The following is a 23,941-nucleotide window of genomic DNA, read 5'->3' on the forward strand; positions in this document are numbered from 1 at the left end:
TTCCTGAAATAACACATTGTAGAACTAGCCGGGAAAAAAAACTTTTAGATGTGGTGAAGAGAAAAGATTAATCAGTGATTTCACGTTCAGCGCGACAGTGAGAAACCTGGGTCTTAAACCACACAAAGGAATTGCAGAAGCACGAGTCAGACTAATATGGACAGATATGATAGAAAAACAGTGACAGAAAAAACAATTCTCAAAGATACACCAGTGATGAAAAAAAAGACTCGAAGACAAGAAAGAGACAACGGCAAACCAAAGGAGTCCGAATCATTCTGAAATTTTAAAAATCTTCTACTGTTGCAAGGTTTTGTATTAGGTTAAAGTGGGAAAATATTACACAACAGCAAATAATAGATAAAGCTAATTCTAAACAAATAAAAACAGTTAAAGCTTCTGCATAAAAAGAGAAGAGAGAGAATGAGGTTTGAACTTTTTTTTTTCCACCTGAATTCACAGTAGAAAAACAGTAGAAAGTGCTCACCATTTTTCCTTTCATTTCCTGTTCATTTCCTTTACAAACACTTACCAGTAGGAAAATTATGTCGATATCAGGTTGAATGACAAACAAGCTTAAGGAGCCAATTCACATGCCAGAAAAGATATTGGCAAAATTCGAAATACTTTGTGAGCAAAATTTATACTGACCATTCCCATGTCTAAAAGGTTATGTAGCTCCAATTGCTTGTAAACTTTCATCCTATAATCATCCATTTGCAGTTTCTTCTGCTTTGCCAGATCATAGTCCTCTTTCTCTATTGCACATCGTTTTTCCACCTCATAACGGCCTAGACGTTCACCTACCTGAACAAAGCAATTACTTGAAAATTTTAAAAAACAACATTTCGATAAATAATTTTGCCAAATCATAAAATGAAACAATCATTTTTTAAACCTTGTTATAAAATGTATAAATTTGTAACAATTTCAGGTTCTTATTTCTCCAAAGAAGTTCCAATTAAAGGCTGTTGACCCAAAATCTAAACTCTATTTTTCTTCTAAAGGCTGTGTTTTTCAGCAAAATCCAACTTCATTTTCAAACATTCATTTTTCTATAATTACTCACTACCTGGTCTAACAATTTTGAGAGTATGTAACACTAAAGGTAATGGTGCAGGGAAGCAAATGATTAGTTAGAGCTAAATTGTAATCCATAAAAGTAAGGTAACATTGTGCTGAAAGACTATCTTTATCTATATTTGTATCTTATAAAACAAAGGTAAAGATCTGTACTTTAAGCCAAGAAAAAATACTTAAGAAAGGTAACAGTCAGGTGATCTGGTTGTTTTATTTTTATTTTGATGTTTGTAGCATCTTGATTTAGATTTTTGAGGAGACAATGAAGGTGATTGATGAGGCAGTGAATGTTATCCACATAGACTTTCTTTTAGGTTTGAAAAGTATCTTGGATAATAATTATGGCCTCATTACGAACTAATTTTTGTTCTCCCAATAACACAATGCAATAAAATCTACCCTGCAAGATACATAAATGATGGTATCCACGGTGGAACTTTAGTTCAGGCAGTGTCTTTTTGCTCCCAGATGCATTTCTCCCAACTTCCTAAAACAAATACAGTGGGACTGTAAAATCTTAATGTTTATTATGTAAATCAAAATAGACATTGGTGTAATTACTCCACACAGATTGAGCACAATATCTGAATATTACATCTTACCTTCTGAAGATCAGCAATAGCTTGTTTAAGTTTCTTTGCAAAGTCATAGCGCTCAAGCTTAACTGCTTCATGTTTTTCTTCATCTAATTTACGTATTATTTGGGCCACCTCAGGATCTTGGTACATATCAAAGGCTAGGTCATCCAAGGGCGAGATAACCTCTGACTTACTGAAAACAAATAATGATAACATGAATAAATTATACTTTTAAAATGTTTATGAAGATTAACCCCATAAAAGTAAATAACATGTTGCTGTTGTTCAAAGTTGAAGTGTTGCAACTCAGTTATTGTTGACCGTCGTAGGTAATACTGCAAATCTGATTCCGAATCTTAACATGGATTGTTAATTGATTATTGAACAAAAAGCAAACAGCAGAAAAAACAGATCTTTCTCAGTTTGCCAGGCTGTGACAAATGGGGTACACAGTGGAGTGATGCACGGGTGAATTCTTCACAATTTATACCAACCGTTAAGAGCAGCTGGTAGAGCTGCTGCCTCACAGCACCAGAGATACAGGTTTGATCCTGACCTGAGGTGCTGTCTATATGGAGCTATTCCTGCTTTTTGCTCTCCCTGTGACTGCATGGGTTTCCTTCAGGTGCTCAGGTTTCCTCCCACATCCCAAAGATGCACGGGTTTGTAGGTTAACTCGTTCTGTAAATTACCCCCAGTGTGTTGGGAGTAGATGAGTATTTGGGATAACATAGAACTAGCGTGAACGGGTGATCAATGATCAACATGATGTTTAAGCAAGAACTGCAGATGCTGGAAAAATCAAAGGTAGACAAAAAAGCTAGAGAAACTCAGCGGGTGAGGCGGCATCTATGGAGCGAAGGAATAGGCGATGTTTCGGGTCGAGACCCCTCTTCAGACTGATGTCGGGGGGTGGGGTGCGGGAAAAGGAAGAGGCGGAGAAAGTAGGCTGTAACTGAAAGGCAACACATAGGTGCAACAAGCAATTAAGGTAACAAATTGTATATTGGCTTAGTAAAAGAGGATCCGAGTATGAGAATAAAGATCTCTGACTGCAATTACACAGGGTCTTACACGTGGAAAACTGTGTACTGTTCTGGCCTCCTTATCTAAATGAGGATAGACTGGTCACAGAAGGAATGCACTGGATTAGAATCCTGGAATGAACAGATGATATCTCTTCTAGAGTTTGCAGAAACCTCATCAAAACATGCAAAATCCTTACAGCACTCACAAGGCTGTATGCACATAAGATATTTTACTGTTTAAATATACGACTACTTACCCAATGTAAGTTCCATCGAGTGCTGGATCATCTGGGCTACATCCAAGGTAATGATCAATCAATTTGTCTTTAGTGGGCTACAAGGAAAAAAAAGTATTCCTTGAATTAGATTTGGTTAGGATGAACAGAAAGGTACGCTTGACAGATTGTGATTTCAGTTGTGTGTGCAGTTTGTACTTGCTCCACAAGCCTACACAGCTCTCTGCCAGGCACACTCACTTCCTTTCACATTACAAAGACGTGCTGGTAGATTAATTTGCTACTTTTAAGTTACCACTTGGATAGGTAGGAGGGAAAATTCAAAAGGGGAAGCTGGGCATGAGAGAATAATTTGCATGATACCATGGGAATAAGATGATGGGAAAATGAATAGATGGGCCAGCTGTGATGAGAATCCACAAACTGAATAGCCTTCTCTATTATCGTAAGTACAGGTAGTTCTGCTATAACGTGACAGTTATGTTCCTAAGCTATGTCACACATAAAAATAGGTTATAAAACAAGCGAGTCAATGGGGATGAAAGGGGTTGGGGCTACAGAGATTTAGACTGGCAATAAGTTATTTTGCCTCCGGCTTTACAAAAATTATGGTATTTTTTATAACTAAAATTCATTAAGCTAAAACACTATGTTACGTTGTTGAATCGAGGATCATTAAACAAGTACCAAATAGAAAAGATTGCTTGTCAATTTTAATGTCCACCCGCCGTGAAACTAGCAGCCTAGATTCATGAGACAATAAGATTACGCTAGGTTACAAATTTTTCTCTCAAGACTGTTGCTGCTCCCCCACCCCCGAGGGCAGTGTTTTCTTGCCAAATAATTTCCAACGTAACATTAAGTTGTTCTCCTGTTTCCGGGGTTCAACATGGATATGTTCTACGCTACAACCAGTCAGGGCTGCATAATGCAAATAGTGCTTCCTAATTCATCAATCACATTATATTCATTTCACATTGTGGAAACACGTTATGGCAGAAAGATTTTTTTCCTTGGATTTTCATATAACATTCAAAAATATGCAGGGGTGGGGGGGAAGAGAGGACACAAGGATGATGATAGAACCAAAAAAAAGATAAATTATCTATTTACAGAATGGAATACTAACTCAAGGTGCAAAACAAAAATTATGTCAATGAAAGATGGAAAAATGTGTAATGCATCAATCTGTATTGACAATAAGTGAACATTTAGTGAGTTAGATGCACTGAATCTGAAGGACTATGGGCTGATTAGATACATGTCAAAGTGGTGGCAGAGGAAACAAGAAGATGTGACAAAAATAACCGTTAGGCAGGAAGGATATTTTTAAAATAAGATGGTGATATTCAGAAGAATTTGTCAGACTGTATATTTAATATAGTTAACTTGCAAGTATTGTAAGCAGCCAATTGTACACTGGCCTTTAATACTAGAATAATGAAACCTAGAGAGGGCTTTTCTCAAGACCACATTTGGTATATAGATTTTCTCCTCCACTTCCAAACTAATATACATTTACCCTGAAGGCAGAGCAAAGAATCACATGAATTAAGGGCCTGTCCCACCAGCATGCGATTGCATGCGTCTAGCGCGTCCAAACGTGGTTGCTTGAGGCGTACGGCCGCGCGGGGCCGGTCCCACTTCGAACCGCGGAGGCGTATGGAGTTGTGCCTGCATGGTCCCGACATCATACTCACCAATCAGCTGGGCGGTGACGTCATCACGCAACGGCACGCTGGGTGGTGACGTCATCGCGCAACGCCACGCGCTAGGCGTACGCCGTCAAGACCCTGCGTACGCCCTCAATGCGTCTGCGGGCCGACAGGCCGTTGGCGCGCGGAATTTTCGGACAGTGCAGGATTTTCGGAGCCCCGCATGTCGGGACCAGCCCCGCACAACTCCATACGCCTTTGGGGTTCGAAGTGGGACCGGCCCCGCGCGGCCGTACACCTCAAGCGGCCACGTTTGGTCGCGTTAGACGCATGCAATCGCATGCTGGTGGGACTCCCTTTACTCAAAGATTAGGTGAGCTTATAGGATGGGATCAAAGGTGTTCCCACTGAAGTGCAAGTCTTTGAGAGTTCTGTATAGGAAAGAATGAAATTGAGTATGGAAAAATTCTGGAATTCCCTGTTCTGTTTATTTGCTATGGCTGTGAGCAAAACGTAATCCATACCAATGTTGATGGAGTGATGATTTATGGATATTTCAGAAGAAATTCTTACTTCTGTCTCATTAATTCTTATAGACTTCATGCATTGACATTAAGAGTATGTGGGCATTGGACAGCAAAGTGGAATGAAGGCCAATGAGTAGGTATGACTTAGATGGTACAGCAGACAAGTGTGAGAGTGGAGTGGTGGAGGTGGAGGCAGAAATGCACACCTAGAGAAAAAACAAATAATATCGCACATCAATCATGCAGGTAGAATATCAGCCACATTTACAGAAAAATCATGAAAACAGCACTTCCAGCATTACTCTTACAACAAATGCAGTGTATCGCCTCACATTTTAAATAGTTTCAACTTTAGCAACCTAAATGTGGGTACACTTTTATTCACAATACATTTCAGATAGCACAATAGTATAGTTGATAAAGCTAGTACAGAGTTCACTCCTAACCTCCACTGCCATCTATGTGGAATAAATATGTACCCCCCCCCCCCCCCCCCGTGACCATGCGGCTTGGCCACTGCAAGCCATCTCTTTATGTGGTTCGGTGGTAAAATCCAGTTTGGGAGAATAAAATGGAAATAGTGTGGGAATAGAGCAAATAGGTGCTCCATGGTTGGCGCAGACACATGAATGCACAGCCTATCTCCGTGCTGTCTGACTGGCAATTGGAGCCACTCATCTATGCAAGTGTTGAATATTAGAAAATGTTCCTGGGATGCCTTGTAAATGACGAAAGGCATCTGGTAACCAGGAATGAGTCAACTGTCAAGAGTCTGCTTTTATAGATAGTTATTGGATACCTCGGGTCATGTTTTTGACTATTGGTGATTAAAAAGATATCAATCATGTTAAAGAGACAAATTACATATCCTTCCTCACAATAGTCAGCCCTGGGCCTGTTCTAATAACTCTACTTTTCATAACTATTGCAACCAAATGAAAATAAATAGATAACCAAACAAATTAATTTGCCTATCAGTTCTTATTACACGCTCCTGGAAACTCTGCTTTAACTATATCTCTGCTGTATCCAACAAACGAGCCAATTTTCTCCCACTAAACAGCATTTTGTCAGATGCATTGTTTACATTGTATTGAAGTTGAAGTTCATTTTTCAGCATCATCTGTTATCACCATCCCTGCAATGTGGTTATAACTATGCCAGCTGTAAATTAAGGACAAAGTATGGAAATAACATTGCTACTCACAGTTATAAAAGTCTCCTTGTAATCCACTGGGTCTCCAAGGATATTTACAGCCACCAATGCTACCTAAAATTAAAACACATTTAGACTAGCAAATACAAATAAATATGGCATCTTGAGCTGCGATACACATTTGTCAATTTGGTTTCCAAGACAGCATGCATTTACCATGATGGTGCAGCACAGACTTACAAGATTCATTCCTGACATTTAAGAGGGACCAAAGATTCCTAATTTAATCAAAATTGACCAAATCTGGCTTACGCTCATTGGAATTTAGCAGAATGCAGGGGCCTGTCATTAAAAAAAAAATGTGTAAAAGGTTGGGGGGAAATGCCAAAAGGCTGCTTCCACAAATGGAAGAACCTCAAGAGAAGGTGTCCACCTTTTAGGACTGAGATGAGAAATAAGTTATTTACAAAGAAATGTCGGTGATCTTTGAAATGCTCTAAATGCTTATGGGTGATCGGTAGTGGAGTATAAACAAGACCGTAAACATCCTCAGACACCAAGAGAATCAAGTAATATTGGGAATCAGGCAAGAAAGTGGACTTAACTACACAATTAACCATTATCATTTAATGGCATAACAATACCAAGGGACTATATAGCCTTCACCCTGTTCCATATCCAAAATGTTGTTTATAGCTCAGGAGAAAACTACAACCATAATCCTCTGGACAGCAAAATAAAAGGCAAAGAGTAAAGTAGCTTTGCATGTTTTTGCAAAGCTACCACTCCTTTACCTCAACTTCAAATGCAGGAAATCTTCTAGAGCTTTACGATCCATTATTCTGCATCTTGAACATGATATTATGCACTAATGCATTTACGTGTTTGAAAATCCATTATTTAAATCAAGAGTTCAGTAAAAATGACAGATTTAATCAAACTCAAATCAGTGTTTCAACTGGCAGATGGAGACAGAAAGAGATAGGAATTGATCTCCTTGGCTATATACTAGCCTATTTGTAAATGAAAAGAGATGCTGTAAATCTGAAATAACAAATGGAAAATGTTAGAAATGTCAGGCCGCATTTGTGGATAGATGACGTTAACATGATAGATTGATTACCTTTCCATTAGTACCAGGGAAGTTAGAAATTAAAAATGTTTTATGTTACACAGAAGGGAAAGGCCAGAGTCACCATTATCACAAAGTCATCATTATCACCAACTTTCCAAGAAAGGCAGTGACAAGTGGGCTGCTGCCAGGTGACAGGGTGTAAAGGCTTGATTGTCACAGCTGAGCTGTTTGACATAGATGTAACTACCAGGAAACAATGAGAGAGGAAAAATAGTAGAGTCATAGACAGAAAAGCCACAGTGAGCACCAGACACCTCTATTTTCCCATTCACCATTCTGAGGGAACCACCCACCAATTTCTTGGTTCATTATTCTACACCTACTTTTCACTACATCTTTTCATACAAAATCAGGAGAGACAACTGCACTTCTCTTCCCACCACCCAGGGACTCAAACAAGTCCTCCAAGAGAAGCAGCAATTCACATGTACTCCTGATTTACTGTACCAAATTCAGTCCTAAATGTTGTTTCCTGAAAATGTTGTTTCCAATTGGTGGGTTCTGATAACAACTTTAATTTTAACTCCATATTTCTCCTTCCTTAGATTGCAGCATTTACTATTTTTATTTCACATTTACAACCTTTACCATGAGTCAATCTTAAGTGTGGAAATCAAAAATACTAAAAACTCAAACTTGATTTAGATCGCTTACTGCAGAGGTTGCTGAGAATGAATTGTCAAGTTCAGTAAGACTTGCCCAAATGCTTTGAACTGTATTTGGGTGGCAATTAAATTTAATTAATAATTTGAGGGAAAGTGTACAAAAGAATATTAGCAGAGAAAGGCATTGCAAGCAAACGTTATGTCAGTCATAGAAGGTGTTTTCTCATGCGAGACAGCATTTATATCCAAGTGGAAACTAAGGAAAAAGATGACATTTTACAATTTAGTCATCCATGGCATTATATACTGCTCAATTATTATTTGACTCCACACTTTTTCCAAGTTCTTCAAATAATGGCACAGTATTTAAGTTTGGTCACACCCAGTATTACAATGTAAACACTACTTCAGAAACTCTACATCACTCGGTTGACAGTTGTATGAATGTAGCTTAGTAACTTGTGCCTCCAAATGTTCAATACATTAGTCACTCCTAAACAAATGACTGAACATTATTAAAATGTATACAGATATTATGTGGCTGCTTGGATACACTCACAATAGCATTTTATCTAACAACATAACAAAAGTACATTAGTAGAGAATTCTTAAGTTACTAAAGTCTAAACCAATTAAAAGTACAGGTAGTTGCAAAATTTCCCCCAGAGTTAACTGCTGTCTGCTGATATCCGCCGTTATTGAATATGCACAATCTGTTTAAATATACATACAAAGAAAAGAAAATATATGTAGCAAAGATTTGGCAATAAGAAAATAGCTGCCTTGGGCGTCTCACTGCCTTCACATTAAAGAAATTAATTCACTAAAACAATTCCTTCTGACATTGCATCGCTAAATAGCTCAAATTACATTACCAACTCTCAAATAACTGGACCATTCACATTGATCATGGGTCTATACTGGCTTACAGATTGAGTAAGTGGTTGATTTGCTACACTGCAAATCTCCAAGGCAACACTTGTATCCTTATCGGAAGGTGTAACTTGAGCAAGATCTTTTCTTCCCCCTAATAACCCACTAAACCGTCTAGTATGGCCATGCTGTCCAGTCTCCTCGATAGTTAAAATTGGAATGGAACTAGGTTCAGATATTTAACAGTAGCTCCTGGTCCTGGAAAGAAACTATCCTCAGCTTATTTTCATCAATTTTCTAATCCATGCATTTCATAAACAACAAACGTTTATAGACACGGAATCGGCTTTCACATATGACTTTATGATTCCTAGATTTATATTGTATGCATTCTATTATGACAATAAAATATTATAATCAGAATGCTTCACGTTTTGAATTTGTCACATTTTCAACTAAAATTTCATACAACAAAGCCATCATCCTCAAATTTTACCACACGGTCTGCAACCTTAATGATCACAACTCAATGCTTAGCCCTTCTCAAGCCATGATAATCATTGAATCCAATTTGTTATTTAATTCTTAGGAATTAATATTTTATACTTGCACCTCCTTAAATTTGGTAAATTTCTATTGCATTTTGTCCATGCATTTATCATTTCCAGAATTATCCAAATTGATCTTTCCATACCAAATAATTAAACTCCAACATTCAAACTTCTATCACATACCAATTATTCCACCCACCACTCCCCTTTTCAGACAGAATGCCTGCATTATCACCACCTGCAATATTCATGTTCAAAATGTCTTCATTCACATCTTAATTTTTCCATAGGTCAAATTAAGACTCCATCATTATTATTACAATGTCAAGGAATCTTATTTTTGCCACATAACTATGTTCACAACAGCAGGAAATTATTGTTTTTAAGAAAAGCATTCATAACACAACAGCTTCATTTTGATTATTATTTTAGGCCAAGTTAATTTGGCAAATCACTGACTTTGGAGAATAGTCAGTCATCTCAGCAACACTAACCTGCTGTCAAGAAAAAAATCCATATATAGGAGATAGCAAGTTATAGGCTTAAACAATTATATTTTCAGATTTATACAGAAATTTATTTGCAGTTTATTTATTCATGTGTGTATATATTTATATCATGGTATATGGACACATTTATCTGTACTGTAGTAAATGCCTTACTATTTTTCTGTGTGCTTAAGCAAAGCAAGAATTTCATTGGTCTATACAGGGACACATGACAATAAACTCACTTGAACTTGAAATATATGTTTTAATGTAGAATACTTAAATTAACTTGCATTCAAACAGTTCCTGCCAATACCATGGAAATTGATTCATCCTACATTAAAAGAAAATTGTGCTGAAGAATTCAAAAATCAGTTGCAGGATTAGTTGACCACCTCAATGCATTACACATTCTCACTGTAAAAACATGAGAAATACCAGTCGCTTTAAAAGCTAGCTGCCAAGATTGCAGTCACAGGTCTAAATGCCGGCAGGTGCAAAAATTAGCAATAGATCAAAAAGTATACTGCATTGAAACAGAAAAAGCAAAGTGTTAATATCATTAAAATGTACTAAAGCAATTTCTAGGCTAATTGGTTGAACGATAAATAATGGGCAGACCACCAACTGTACGGCATGGGTCTGTTTCTGTGCTGTTTGACTCCATGACTATGAACAAAAGGAGAAAGCAAACAGGGACAATCCTTGGGCTGCAATAAAAGATTTCAAATGTTATTCCAAATACATTTATACAATGTGCATAAAATTATGATGATTACCTGGTTATACAAGTTGTATCTATTGACATGATTTTTATGGAATGTTAATTTTAGATATTTCCCAACGGCATCAACGTGAACAGACTTAAGTTCTCGGGCTTTGAACGCTGTTTTCTGATTATCCGACAGAGAAACGTACCTGAAAAGCAAATTAAAATAAATTTGATAATCACCATTTGAAATAGATAAAATTCAGCACTTTAGAACTTCCAACTTGCAGCTGGACAATAACATTTCAAGCAGCTCCACATTTAAATCCAGACTACACAAAATGAAATTAAGGAGAACACACACATAAAAATGTAAATTAAGATAAGAGCTTGCCTTTTGCCTTTTGGAATTCAGATGCCAGCAATTTTAAAACAGATAGTAAGTTATTTTCCCTCACTTATGATACTAGGCTATTTGGCCCATGCTAGCTGCCAGTAGAGCATCGGCCTCTTTCCCCTCTCTTCCCATTCTTTCTGCCATACTCATCAATTTCCCTTTAATTATTTTGCTAGTTATCCATATTTGGCGAAATTTATAAAACGCAAGTAAGCTATCAATACTCCTTTGAGCTGTGGGAAAAATTGCTGCAATCATATGAGACCTGCAAACTTTGCATAAACACTCGTCAGGATCAAACCAGGATCACAAATTAGGATAATTGGAAAGCAGCACCACTAACTGCAATGTCACTGACTTTTGAACTGTTTTCCTCAAAGGCCAATAGAAGCAGTCTTTTTAAAAATAGGCAGATACGTCAATTTCAATGAGCAAGGAAGTGACAAGTTCCTGCAGGTAAATTTGAATTAAAAAATGAAGTTATCATCAGATCAGGTACAATCTTATTAAGTGGTAGAGTAGGATCAAAAAGTCAAGTGGCTCTCTTTTACCTTAATTCATGTTTTAATCAGATTTCTACTTTACATGTATTCAACTTATTTAAATAGTTTTCAAATGCTCCTGATTAGAGACTTTAAAAAGTGTTCAGAAGCTTTTGAAATGAAAAAGTTGCCAAAGGTTGTCAGGGCATGTTTAGGGAGCAAGAGCTCAGGACACAAGAGGCTGGCATATTTCTCAGAGCCTGGTATACATCACACGATGCCTCGGGTGCAAAAGGTTGCACCATACTTTTCAACCTTATTCTTATAGCAAGCTTTATTGAAACAATATGGTGAAAAACATACTTTCATATCCAGTTAAAAAAAAGTGGACTGCAAATAAGTGATGACACTAAGGGCTGGAGTAATTCAGCAGGTCAGGTAGCATCTCTGGAGAACATGAATGGGTGATGTTTTGGATTTGGGCCCTTCTTCAGACTGATTGTAGCGGGCGCGGGAAAAAACGCCAGAAGTGAGAAGGAGCGGGACCAGGGCTAACAGATAATATGTTGATACAGGTTGAGGGTTTTGGGCACTTATGCTTTTATTGCATCAAAAGACTCTCCCCACCCATATCAACCAATTGCCTGCCATGTTTTAACCAGCCCCTCCTCTCTTCCAGCCTTCTCTCCCAAACCCCCGCCCCCCCAATCCACCCGAAGAAGGGTTCCGACACAAAACATCACCTCTCCATGTTCTCCAGAGATGCTGCCTGACTCAGTTACTCCAGCACTTTGTGTCTTCTTTTATAAACAAGCATCTGCAGTTCCTGGTTTCTGCAAATAAGTAATGGCATTCCAAGAGTTCCACATTCACTTCACATAATGAAAGATTCAGAGAAAATTGTTTGTACAAAGTCCTGCAGTTCAAAGGCAATGCTTTCATGTGAAGTGGTTGCTTTCCAAATGAAAACGTGGAGTTGGATCAAGCTTTCCCCTTTACCATTCGGGCAGAATATTCTAAATTTCTTAAATTGCTTTCCTCTGTATGGCTCCCATCAATGAATATTCAACCAGAACATTTAATTTGCAATCCATGCTTTTTCAATCTTTCTGTTTTTAAATTTTGATCACACTAGGTGGCAGCATACTTATTTGCAGCCAGTTTTAAATCTGTTTGTCTGTCATTCAGCCATACCCAAGTCTACGGAATCTGTCCACATGCTGAGACCCAAAGTGATCTGGAAGACTTTCACTGATGTAAAATTCAATTTTTGTAGAAATCAAGTACTGATGTGCAAGTAACTGAAGTTTGCGAATCCTACAACGTTCCACCATTTGTAGGACAATCTCCTGTGGGTAGAGGCAGAACCTAAACAAACATAAAATATATAAACAGAAGTCAGATCTAAATACACAACTGAGACCAGCGTGATTTAAAGAGGATCTATATACTGACATTATATTGCTCAAGTCAATTTCTAATTGACTCCGAATCTGGCAGTGTGCGTTTTCACACTTCTATACCTTTTGCCTGATGGGAGAGGGGAGAAGGCGTGGCCAGGGTGCGACTCGTCCTTGATTATGCTGCTGGCCTTGCTGAGGCAATGTGAGGTATAAATGTAGTCAATAAAAGGGAGGTTGGTTTGTGTGATGGTCTGGGCTGCGTCCACAATTCGCTGCAATTTCTTGTGGTCTTGGATGAAGCTGTTCCCAAACCTAGCTGTGATGCATCCTAATAAAATGCTTTCTATGGTAACTGTAGGAATTGGTGAAAATTCTAGGAGACATGCCAAACTGCCTAAGCCTTCTACGGAAGTAGAGGCGTTGGTGTGCTTTCTTTGTCGTTGCTTCAATATGGTTGGTCCAGGATAAGTTGTTGAGATTTATTGATTCTCTACTGTTGCTCACAATCGCTACATAGATGCCTTCATCTAAATGGGATTGGCTAAATTATTGGTTGGAAACAACTACAACTCATTCAGCAAAGCATCGTGTGGCTCTAACACCCAATGCAACTTGATCTTGTCACAAGGGCAAGCCAGCACGTTTCACATGATAAACCTGAGAAAGCCTGACAGTTGGCAAAGGCACACTCAGCTTGCCCATATATCAGTATTTCTAAATCTTAAATAAACAAAGAAAATTAAACCACCTGCAGGTAATAAATGTATTTCTACCTTTCTTGCCTACAGCCCAGACAATCTCCATTGAAATCAATATGCTCTCATTTCCATCCCCAGCACTTGGCTTTGGGAATTTATAGCAAGTTATAGTTCCACTGCTGTGGAGACCAACTGGTAAAACACTGGACTGGCAGTTCTGCCAACAACTTCAAGACTTTAGCATTCATGAAAAATGCCAAACTAATGGCAGACAGAGAATTTAGTGACTGTTAAAGTTTCTCAGCAGTTACTCAAGCATAAATCGGTATAGGAATTAAAAGCAATATTTTGATGTTTCTTACCTTGGTGACCGCCAGCCATTAACTGTTGGTGCATGCACCATCAGTTCATTTGAATTATAGCCATCTTCATGGCCAGATGAGCTTATAGCAACAAATCCAATTTTATGGGGCATTCTGGAGTTAAGCTGTAATCAGACAAATTTAAAAAAATGTATGAACTGCAAGGATGTACATATGTTTTAGTAATATTGTACAGCTCAAAAGATTGATATCATCAACATCCAAAAACACTAAATTATAAATCACGTATAGAAGTGCAAGTATGTTAGTTAAATTGCAAACATTTAAAATCAGCATTGACTTTGATTTTAAGTTTCATCTAATTTGATTCAGTAGTCACTGCAACAAAAAGGGACAGTCACCGTTTAAAAACATTAACATCTGATATATTCTAGAAAGATTTGTTTTCAAATGTGCATGCAAAGTTGATGTTTCATGCCATTTTAATATTCAATGCTTTTTTTCCCAAGAGTAAGTTAGATTTAGCAGTTGGGGTTGAGGGAATCAAGGGATATGGGGGAAAAGCCCGAACGGGATACTGATTTTTGGATGACCAGCCATGATCATATTGAATGGCGGTGCTGGTTCGAAGGGCCGAATGGCCTACTCCTGCGCTTATTTTCTATGTTTCTATGCACATAATATGCACAATATGGAACAAATTATAAAGTCTACCGAGATCAGAAGCTCTGAAAACTATTTCTGAAAGATAGTTAACCAATAGTAGATTTTCTATTTTGGATATCATGTTTTTAACATTTTTAGTTAATTTGCAATACATTGGATTACTCGGAGTCGAAACCTGCCTGTGCTTTTACTCTGACAGTTGAAATTATGCTGGGAATTGCATGCTATTTTTGGTTCAATCGATGTGTTTAGAGAGAATGATTTAGTTTTTAACATGTTAAACTTAACTAATATTTTTTGCATTGTGACGTAGCTAAAATACATCTGTGATGCAAAACCATTCACAAGTTCCTAATATGCTGTTATGGAATTATTTTAAAAGCACTATATTTTAAAATATTTAACCTAACAGGACAAATCCTGTATACGCTGTTTTTTTGTTATTCAACACACAAGATAGAGAAGATGGTTAACTCTTATCCACAGAAGTTTAAACTAACAAATCAGACATGGTCCTGGCAAAGGTTATGCAAAAGAATTCAGGACATAATGATGTATCCCTTGGCACTACAATTTTGCATTTCAACCATTTCAGAACTACCAAAAATAAAGTAAACTCAATAAGCTATGGAATAGCAACAGTAAAAACCACACAAGCAAAGCTTGACAGGGATCCAAGCAGAAAGGTCAAAGTGAGAACCCATCACCCAGATAGATCAAATGAGGAAATAGTTAAGCCCTTTCCACAAAATGAAATCAATTCACATGCATATTACCTTTCAGCAACTGGTAAAATAGCCTTTGGCCGCACACCATCTTATCGTTTTGCACTTGCAGGAGTGCTGCCTAAAAACATAAAATTCAAATTTTAATATCTTCTTCCCTGGCTGGCTGTAAAATTCAGTTGCTACATCATTTATTTACCTGTTTCAAAGTTATTAAAGTGGTACAGAAAACATTTGAACTGAACACAAAGTGTAACAATAAAATCATAGCGGACCACTTCCACAATCATCTCCTACAAAGAGAATTACAACATACAATTCAATGCAGTTCCAACAGATTTTGCCACATTCTTCCAAACAATGTGAACCAAAAATCAATCTGCAGATCCTTAGCTATGCATTTGGTCGTTCTATCTTCCTATTTGTACACTTACTATCATGTAGCACAGGAAGCAATCCTGAGATCACTATCCTGCAGATTCACCTACTACCCAACTCGCCAAATTCCCTTGTACTTCTTCCCTTCATCTTACCCGTGTCATTGGTACCAAGTTGGAGAATGACTTCTGGCTGTGCCCCAATACTGGGGCAGGGCGACCTGCATAGGATGGGTTGCATCTAAATTGGGGAGTGATCAACATCATGGCATGGTGTTTTACTGGTGCTACCTCAGGATGGTTTAAACAAGTGATACAGTGGGCATGGGACCGAAAATTACAGCACAGCAAAGGAGAGAGATGTACATGTTGTAAATACACCCAACAAGTCTAGTGGGCAGAGATAATAAAACACAGATGGTAGGCTTAACTGCATTTATGTTAATGCAAGGAGCTATGTGGATAAAATGAATGTGCCGAGAACAGGGATCGTGCTCTCGGCACATATAAGATAGTGTGGCAATCATGTAAACGCAACAGGAATAGCACCTTAATGATCCTGGGTATAGCATTTACAGGCATGATGGGACGGGGAGTTCCAAACAAAAGGGGGTGTTGCACTGCTATCATAGAGTGATACAGTGTAGAAACAGGCCCTTCGGCCCAACTTGCCCACACCGGCCAACATGTCCCAGCAACACTTGTCCCACCTGCCTGCGTTTGGTCCATATCCCTCCAAACCTGTCCTATCCATGTACCTGTCTGTTTCTTAAACATTGGGATAGTCCCAGCCTTAACTATCTCATCTGGCAGCTTGTTCCATACACCAACCACCCTTTGTGTGAAAAAGTTCCCCGCTCAGATTCCTATTAAATCTTTTCCCCCTCACCTTGAACCTATGTCCTCTGGTCCTCAATCCCTACTCTGGGCAAGAGACTGTGCAGCTACCTGATCTATTCCTCCCATGATTTTGTACACCTCCATAAGATCACCCTTTATCCTTCTGCGATCCAAGGAATAGAGACCCAGCCTACTCAACCTCTCCCTATAGCTCACACCCTCTAGTCCTGGCAACATTCTCATAAATCTTCTCTGAACCCTTTCAAGCTTGACAATATCTTTCCCATAATATGGTGCCCAGAGGAATCTGCAAATAAACCTATATGAGTAGAGAAGAGCTAAATCTAAGAGCTAAAACTAACTCTTTCTTGAAAACATCCAGTGAATTGGCCTCCACTGCCTTCTGTGGCAGAGATTCACAACTCTCTGGGTGAAGAAGTTTTTCCTCATTTCAGACCTTAATGGCATATCCCTTATTCTTAAACTGTGACCCCTGGTTCTGGACTCTCCCAACATCGGGAATTATTTTTCCTGCTCCAGCCTGTCCAATCCTTTAAGAATTTTATGTTTCTATAAGATGCCCTCTCATCCTAAATTCCTGTGAATACAAGCCCAGTTGACCCATTCTTTCATTATGTCAGTCCCGCCATCCCGGGATTAAACTGGTGAACCTGCGCTGCACTCCCTCAATAGCAATAATGTCCTTCCTCAAATTAGAAGACGAAAATTGCACAAAATATTCCAAGTGCGGTCTCACCACAGCTCTGTACAACTGCAGTAGGGCCTCCTTGTTCCTAAACTCAAATCCTCTTGCAATGAAGGCCAACATGCCATTAGCTTTATTCACTGCCTGCTGTACCTGCATGCTTACTTTCAGTGTACAAGCACACCCAGGTCTCATTGCACCTCCCCTTTTCCTAATCTGACCCCATTCAAATAATCTGCCCTCCTGTTCTTGCCACCAAAGTGGATAACCTCACATTTATCCACATTATACTGCATCTGCCCACTCACCCAACCTATCCAAGTCACCCTGCAGCATCATCGCAGCTCACGCTGCCAACCAGCTTTGTGTCATCCTCAACATTGGAGATCACAGTTAATTCCCTCATCTAAATTAATATATCTTGTAAATAACTGGAGTCCCAGCACCGAGCCTTGCGGCAACCCACTAGTCACAGCCTGCCATTCTGAAAAGGACCCGTTAATTCCAAATCTTTGTTTCCTGTCAGCCAACCAATTCTCTATCCATGTCAATACCCTACCCAATACCATGTGCTCTAATTTTGGAAAAGGCTTTTTGAAAGTCCAGTTACACCACATCCATTGGCTCTCCTTTATCCATTCTACTTGTTACATCCTCAAAAAACTTCCAAGAAGATTAGTCAAACATGATTTGCCTTTCATAAATCCATGCTGACTTTGGAGGTCTGTGACCAGTGGCGTTCCAGATATATGTTCTGGGATCGCTTGCTCTTCCTCCCTCCCCCTCACCTCGTTCTCCCACCCCCCCCCCCCCCCCCCCCACTTCGCTCTCCCTTCCCCCCCCCCCCCCCCCTCTCTCTTCCTCTCCTCCCCCCCCCCCCACCCGCTTCCTCCTCCCCCCCCCCCCCTCCGGACAGAGCTCTGTAAGTCATGATACGTTTGGAATATTGTATACAGTTCTGGTCTTTCATTGTAGGAAGGATATGAAGGCTTTGAATAAAGGGCATTAACTACAAGAGGTCAGCCAAACTTGGATTGTTTTCTCTATGCAAGACAAGAGACGAGTGGAGACATGATAAAAGATTGAAAAAAGAGGTACAAATGGATAGAACTTAAGGGCAAGGCCCGCCACGCGTCCCCCTCCCCCACCACATATCCGGGTTGTGTTGGGGATAGGGGAGCCGACGGCGGGCGGCGGGGGGGACCGGACCCAGACCAAGCGGAGGGAGCACGGTGTAGGGCAAAGATACTAGTAGAGGAGCTCCTCTAGTATCTTTGGTGTAGGGGGAGACCAGACCCAATGGTGGGGGCAGGGTGTGAAGGGGATGAAGAGCCGGCGGCCGGCGAGCTCCACGCCTGAGGGGCAGTAGTCAATCGTCTCTGTACGGGGGGGCGGGAGGGTGCATCGTCCCCGGGGAGAAGGAGAGGAACCACCGCGGGAGAGAACGTGCTGGAACCTTCTCCGGGCTCCGCACCCGTTGGCGCCAATGTCTGGGCCGCTCGTGTCCGGTCGGCCTGGGGCCCAGGAGCCCAGCCTGCGGCTGCCGCCGTCGCATTGGGACATTTCTCACGAAGCTGACCTGCCTTGTGGCGCCGCGACCCCGCAGCCGAGCGGTCGCGGTCCGTGTCCCGCTGTCGGCGCCAACGCCGCGGCCTCCGCCACGCACCGCATCTCCATAACCACCGCCAGCAACAGCGGGTACTGCGCACGCGCCAGACTCACCTCACCCCTCCCCCCCCCCCACGCCTCGCGCAAGCGCATTGCAACAACAACAACAACCACAACAACAACCACCTGCATTTACTTAGCGCCTGTAACGTTGCCACAACCAAAGATCCGCTATAAGATCTTTGGCCACAACGTCACACGGTGCCTCAGGTAATGCAGATGACTGTGTGAGCAACGTCAAGTGAGACTTTAATGCCGCCTCAGGTAGCGCTGATGGCGGTGTGCGCATTATCAGATGGTACTTTAACTCCGAGCTGCAAAAAGAACAAAGTGAAACAAACTCTTCATCAAATAAATCTGAAGAAGAGTCTCGACCCGAAACGTCACCTATTCCTTCGCTCCATAGATGCTGCCTCGCCCACATAGTTTCACCAGCATTTTTGTCTACCATCAAATAGGCTGTGCTATGTAGAGCGTCGTAGTGAATGTATGATACTTTATTATCACGTGTGAGATGTTGTGGTGATATTCTTTGTTTAAGAAGGAACTGCAGATGCTGGAAAATCGAAGGTAGACAAAAGTGCTGGAGAAACTCATCGGGTGCAGCAGCATCTATGGAGCGAAGGAAATAGGCAACGTTTCGGGCCGAAACCCTTCTTCAGACTTGTTTTGCATACAAAAGATATGCAAAGAGCCGCCACATAAAGGGCACTGGCAGAGTTACAAAGTATTCCATTTAGTGCCCAATGCCCCCCCCCCCCCCACCCCCACTTTGTTCTCGGCAGCCCCACCAAGCTAGATCCATGTTTGCTCTCTTGGCAGTCTCCTCACGCTAGGTCACCCTTTGTTCTTGGCGCCCCCCCCCCGCCACACCTTCCCCTTTGTTCCTTTGTCCTCTTGGCAGCCTCCTCATGCCGGGTCGCCCTTTGTTCTCAGCGTTCCCTCCCCACTCATTTCCCATTATTGTCTTGCCTCCACCTTGCCAAGTCCCCCTTTGTTCTCTCGGGACCCTTCCCCCCCCCACCCCCACCTCCTAAGTTTGTTCTTGGCAGCCCATTTGACGTCTGGCACCCGCCATGAGCTCGTCCGACCTCCGGCCCCCACATCATTAAACTAATACATGATGCTACAATGCCACTCATTTTTCCTCTTACATAATTCATGGACCCATGAATTATTTGAGAGGCTGTTTTATTACACAGGACAGTCATTCAACATTGAGTGAGAGCAACAGCAAGGACTATGAATCCTTCATAAAATGTGTGTAGTGGCTCCATGGAATGTACCAGTAAGCAGCATATGCCTCAGGAAATCTCTTTATTCCAGAAGACCTATGGGTTTTGGTAGAATGGAGACCAAAATACTGCAGATTCTGGTATCTTGTCAAATACACAAAGTGCTGGAGGAACTCAGCATATCAGGCAGCAACTGTGACACAAGAAACCACAGATGATAAAATCTTGAACAATACACAAAGTGCTGAAGGAACGCAGCAGATCGGGCTGATGTGTCTGTCACAGATGCTGCCTCCCACTGATTTCCTCTAGTACTTTGCATTTTGCTTGAGTTTTGGTGCAAGGCACCTGAGACACATGCACCAATAAATGCTGCTTTCCCAATTCACCAATAGAAATGGATGTCGGAAGGCCAAAATAACTATTCGAAGTCTAAAGACTTTAGAGATATGTCACGAAACAGGCCCTTCGGTCCACTGAGTCCACGCCGACCAGTGATCACTCTGTACATTAGCACTATCCTACACACTAGGGACAAATTTCAATCTTACAGAAGCCAAATAACCATCAAACCTGTACATCTTTGGAATGTGGTTGGAAACCGGAGCACTGGAGAAAACCCACGCGCTCACAGGGAGAAAGCAAAAATTCCGTACCGACAGGACCCAGGCCCAGGTCTCTGGCGCTGCAAGGAAGCAACTCTACCGCTGCACCACTGTGCCGTCCCATTCAGAATACAAACATAAAGAACTATGGTATTGATCTTACACAAGGAGACAGTAGTATTGAACAAGGACGTTTATTAAAGACTCACCAGAGAAGACATGACTACTGTTGAGTAAAGTCAACTGCCAACAACCAAGTAAATTGTAATAAGAGGACAGACAATTTAGTTTAGGGATACAGCACAGAAAAGGGCTCTTCGGCCCACCGAGTCCACGCCGACCAGCAATCCCTGCACATTAACACTATCCTACACACTCTAGGGATAATTTACATTTACACCAAGCCAATTAACCTACAAACCTGTATGTCTTTGGAGTGTGGGAGGAAACCTGAAGATCTCGGAGAAAACCCATACAGGTCACGGGGAGAACATACAAACTCCGTACAGTCAGCACCCATAGTAGGGATCAAACCCGGGTCTCTGGCGCTGTAAGGCAGCAACTCTACTGCTGCACCACCGTGCTGCCCTCATTTGATTGTTTGATAATAATTGTGGTCTAATCCAACCTTGTAACATGACCTGAATTTGTGCCAATATCCTTGCAGATCAAGAACCACACTCTTCGATCAGCTAAAGATTAAAAGAAAATTCTAGACAACAGATCTTCCTTAAGGAATTGTTAATAACAATGAGAGAGTTGGAGGGAATTCCACAGGTTAGGCTTTGACAGCAAAATTGAAGGAGTATAGGTAACCTCCAGTTAAAAGGCTGAGAAAATTACAGAAATAGCAAGGAGCAGAGGAATGAGAAAAATGAAAACATCTATGCTGATTTTGAAATTAGGGCATTTCTTAACTAAAAGGTAGGGAACATGATTGAAAAACATTTATTGAGAGTTAAGCCACAGTTAACCCCCCCTAGTCATAAATGGTGAAGTATTAAACAGCTAAGGTGAGAAGGTGGCTCCATTAACATCTGCATCCTCACTAAAGGTGCCGACCAGCATGCGAGTGTCAATGCAAAAGCTGAATCATTAGCGGTCGTGTTCAATCAGAAGTAACAAATTGATCCATCTTAGTTTCCATCTGCTATTCCCATCACAGAAACAAGAATCCAGCCTATGTGATTTGAAATCAAGAAACTGAGAGCACTGCACATAGCAAAGTCCATGGGACCAGGCAACCTCCCGGCAGTGGTACTGAGCAAAGATCCGCTATAGGATCTTTGGTACTGAGCCTTGACTCCTGAACCAGGCAAATTGCTTGCCAAGCTGTTTCAGTAGTTAAAATACTAGCATCTATTTCGTAAAATAGATAATTGCCAGCTAGGTCCTGATAACAAAAAAGCAGGACAAATCTAATCTGGCTATTTAAATGTCCAGTCGTCAGCAAAACAATGGAAACTATTAACGGTGCTATCTTGCAGTGGTTAAAGACAATCAATGCCCAGTTTTGGTTTTGCCAGCACCATTCAATCTCGGATTGCAACTCAATCTTGGTGCTAAGAATGTTTTCTTGAGGTGAGGTCAGGTTGACTGCCTTAAATGCCAGGGCTACATTGATTCAAGTGTGTTATCAAGACACCCCAGTAAAAATGAAGTCAATAGGCATTACTCCAATTGTTTGGAGTCATACTTTACACAAATGCCCCATGACATCATGCAGAAGTTGCCCAGAATAGTGCCCTAAGACTGACCATGTTTAGCCGATTGACCAAAGAACTTCCTTCCATCATAAGGTTAGAAATAAGAAAGTTTGCTGAAGATTGCACACAGAATTTCATTTGTTACTCTTCAGCAAACAAAGCTACTGATGCCTGCATGCAACAAAACCAAGACAACCAAACCAAAGTGGTATGGACTGATAAGTAGCAAGAAACATGTGTGCCGCTAAAGTGTCCGGCATCTCCAACAAGAGTGTCTAACCCCTGCATTCCCTCGCTCTCCATCCCTCCCCCACCCAAGTCGCACCAGCTACTCATTCTCACCTAGCAAACAGCTAACAATGGCCTGTTTCCTTTATCATCATTACTTTGCTTGCATATCTTTAATTCATTTGTTCAATATCTCTCTGCATCTGTCTTTATCTCTCTCATTTCCTTTTCCCTGACTCAGTCTGAAGAAGGGTCTCAACTGAAACGTCATCCATTCCTTCTCTCTAGAGATGCTGCCTGTCTCGCTGAGTTACTCCAGCATTTTGTGTCTATCTTCAGTTTAAGCCAGCATCTGCAGTTCCTTCCTACACATCTAATCATCTACCATTGACATTCACTGACATTGACATAGCCAAGATCCCCGGGGTGGGAGATTGTAACCTTCATGTGGTGGGAGTGGGAGATTGTAACCTCCCTGTTTCGACAAATGCAATCAACCCGGCGTGCATAATCAAATAAGATCAAATAGAACAAGTTGTCCGACAACTTTAGGCTGTGCATGCCATACGCAAGAAGAAGAAGAAGAAGCCAAGATCCCCCACCATCAGTATCCTGAATGTCACCATTGACCAGAGACTCAACTGGATCTACAAGAGTCCCTGCCTCAAAAAGGCAGCCAGCAGCATCAGAGACCCACACCACCCTGGCTACATTCTCGTTGCACTCCTACCATCGGGAAAAAGATAAACAAGCCTGAAAATTGTAATGTCTAGATTCAGGAGCAGCTATTAAACACTATAACCTCCAAATATGTTCCAAATTCTATACACTTGGGGGTATTATTTTTGACTATTATTATTATTTATTTGTATGTTATTTTTATATATATATTGAACTGTGTTTTGTTTATTATGGGTTTCACAGAGTACTGTTGTGCTGCTGCAACTAAGAATTTCATTTTTCGGTACATATGACAAGAAAACACTTTTGACTCTCGAATCTTGAAATAAATAGTGGCCACATAAATAGATGCATAACTCACTTCCTAACTTCAAAAGGTCTTTCTATCCTCAACAAGGCACAACTCAAGAGCATGCTGGAATATTCACGAGCGAAGGTGCCAACAAAATGACATTATCGCCGACATAACAGCCAATATATAGGGTGATTTCACTAAAGGTCACTGGAGCGTAGATCCGCACCCATGTGACCACAAAATTTAACTGGAGTACTGGAGGGAGCTGAAGGTGCAAAAACAGCG

The 23,941-nt window shown here is 40.7% G+C and overlaps 1 protein-coding gene across 5 annotated transcripts in view; it reads right to left on the minus strand.

Annotated features, from left to right (window-relative positions):
• cep104 (centrosomal protein 104) overlaps window positions 1-18,945 on the minus strand; it is a 79,708-nt gene extending 60,763 nt beyond the window's left edge. For 4 of the 5 annotated variants that reach the window (XR_004416542.1, XM_033048068.1, XM_033048066.1 and 1 more), the window contains exons 1-9: window positions 18,818-18,945; window positions 15,367-15,436; window positions 13,964-14,088; window positions 12,695-12,868; window positions 10,692-10,830; window positions 6,312-6,374; window positions 2,944-3,020; window positions 1,683-1,851; window positions 652-807 (exon numbers count right to left, since the gene is read on the minus strand). Coding sequence is in view for 4 of the 5 variants with exons in the window: in XM_033048068.1 (XP_032903959.1) it covers window positions 652-807; window positions 1,683-1,851; window positions 2,944-3,020; window positions 6,312-6,374; window positions 10,692-10,830; window positions 12,695-12,868; window positions 13,964-14,076 (891 nt within the window). In the remaining variant the exon portion in view is untranslated. The remainder of the gene's footprint in view (window positions 1-651; window positions 808-1,682; window positions 1,852-2,943; window positions 3,021-6,311; window positions 6,375-10,691; window positions 10,831-12,694; window positions 12,869-13,963; window positions 14,089-15,366; window positions 15,437-18,817) is intronic. The other variant, XM_033048067.1, reaches the window with a different exon arrangement.
• Between the last annotated feature and the right edge of the window lie 4,996 nt (window positions 18,946-23,941).

The sequence above is a fragment of the Amblyraja radiata genome, chromosome 31 (assembly GCF_010909765.2).
Source record: "Amblyraja radiata isolate CabotCenter1 chromosome 31, sAmbRad1.1.pri, whole genome shotgun sequence".
Lineage (NCBI taxonomy): Eukaryota > Metazoa > Chordata > Chondrichthyes > Rajiformes > Rajidae > Amblyraja > Amblyraja radiata.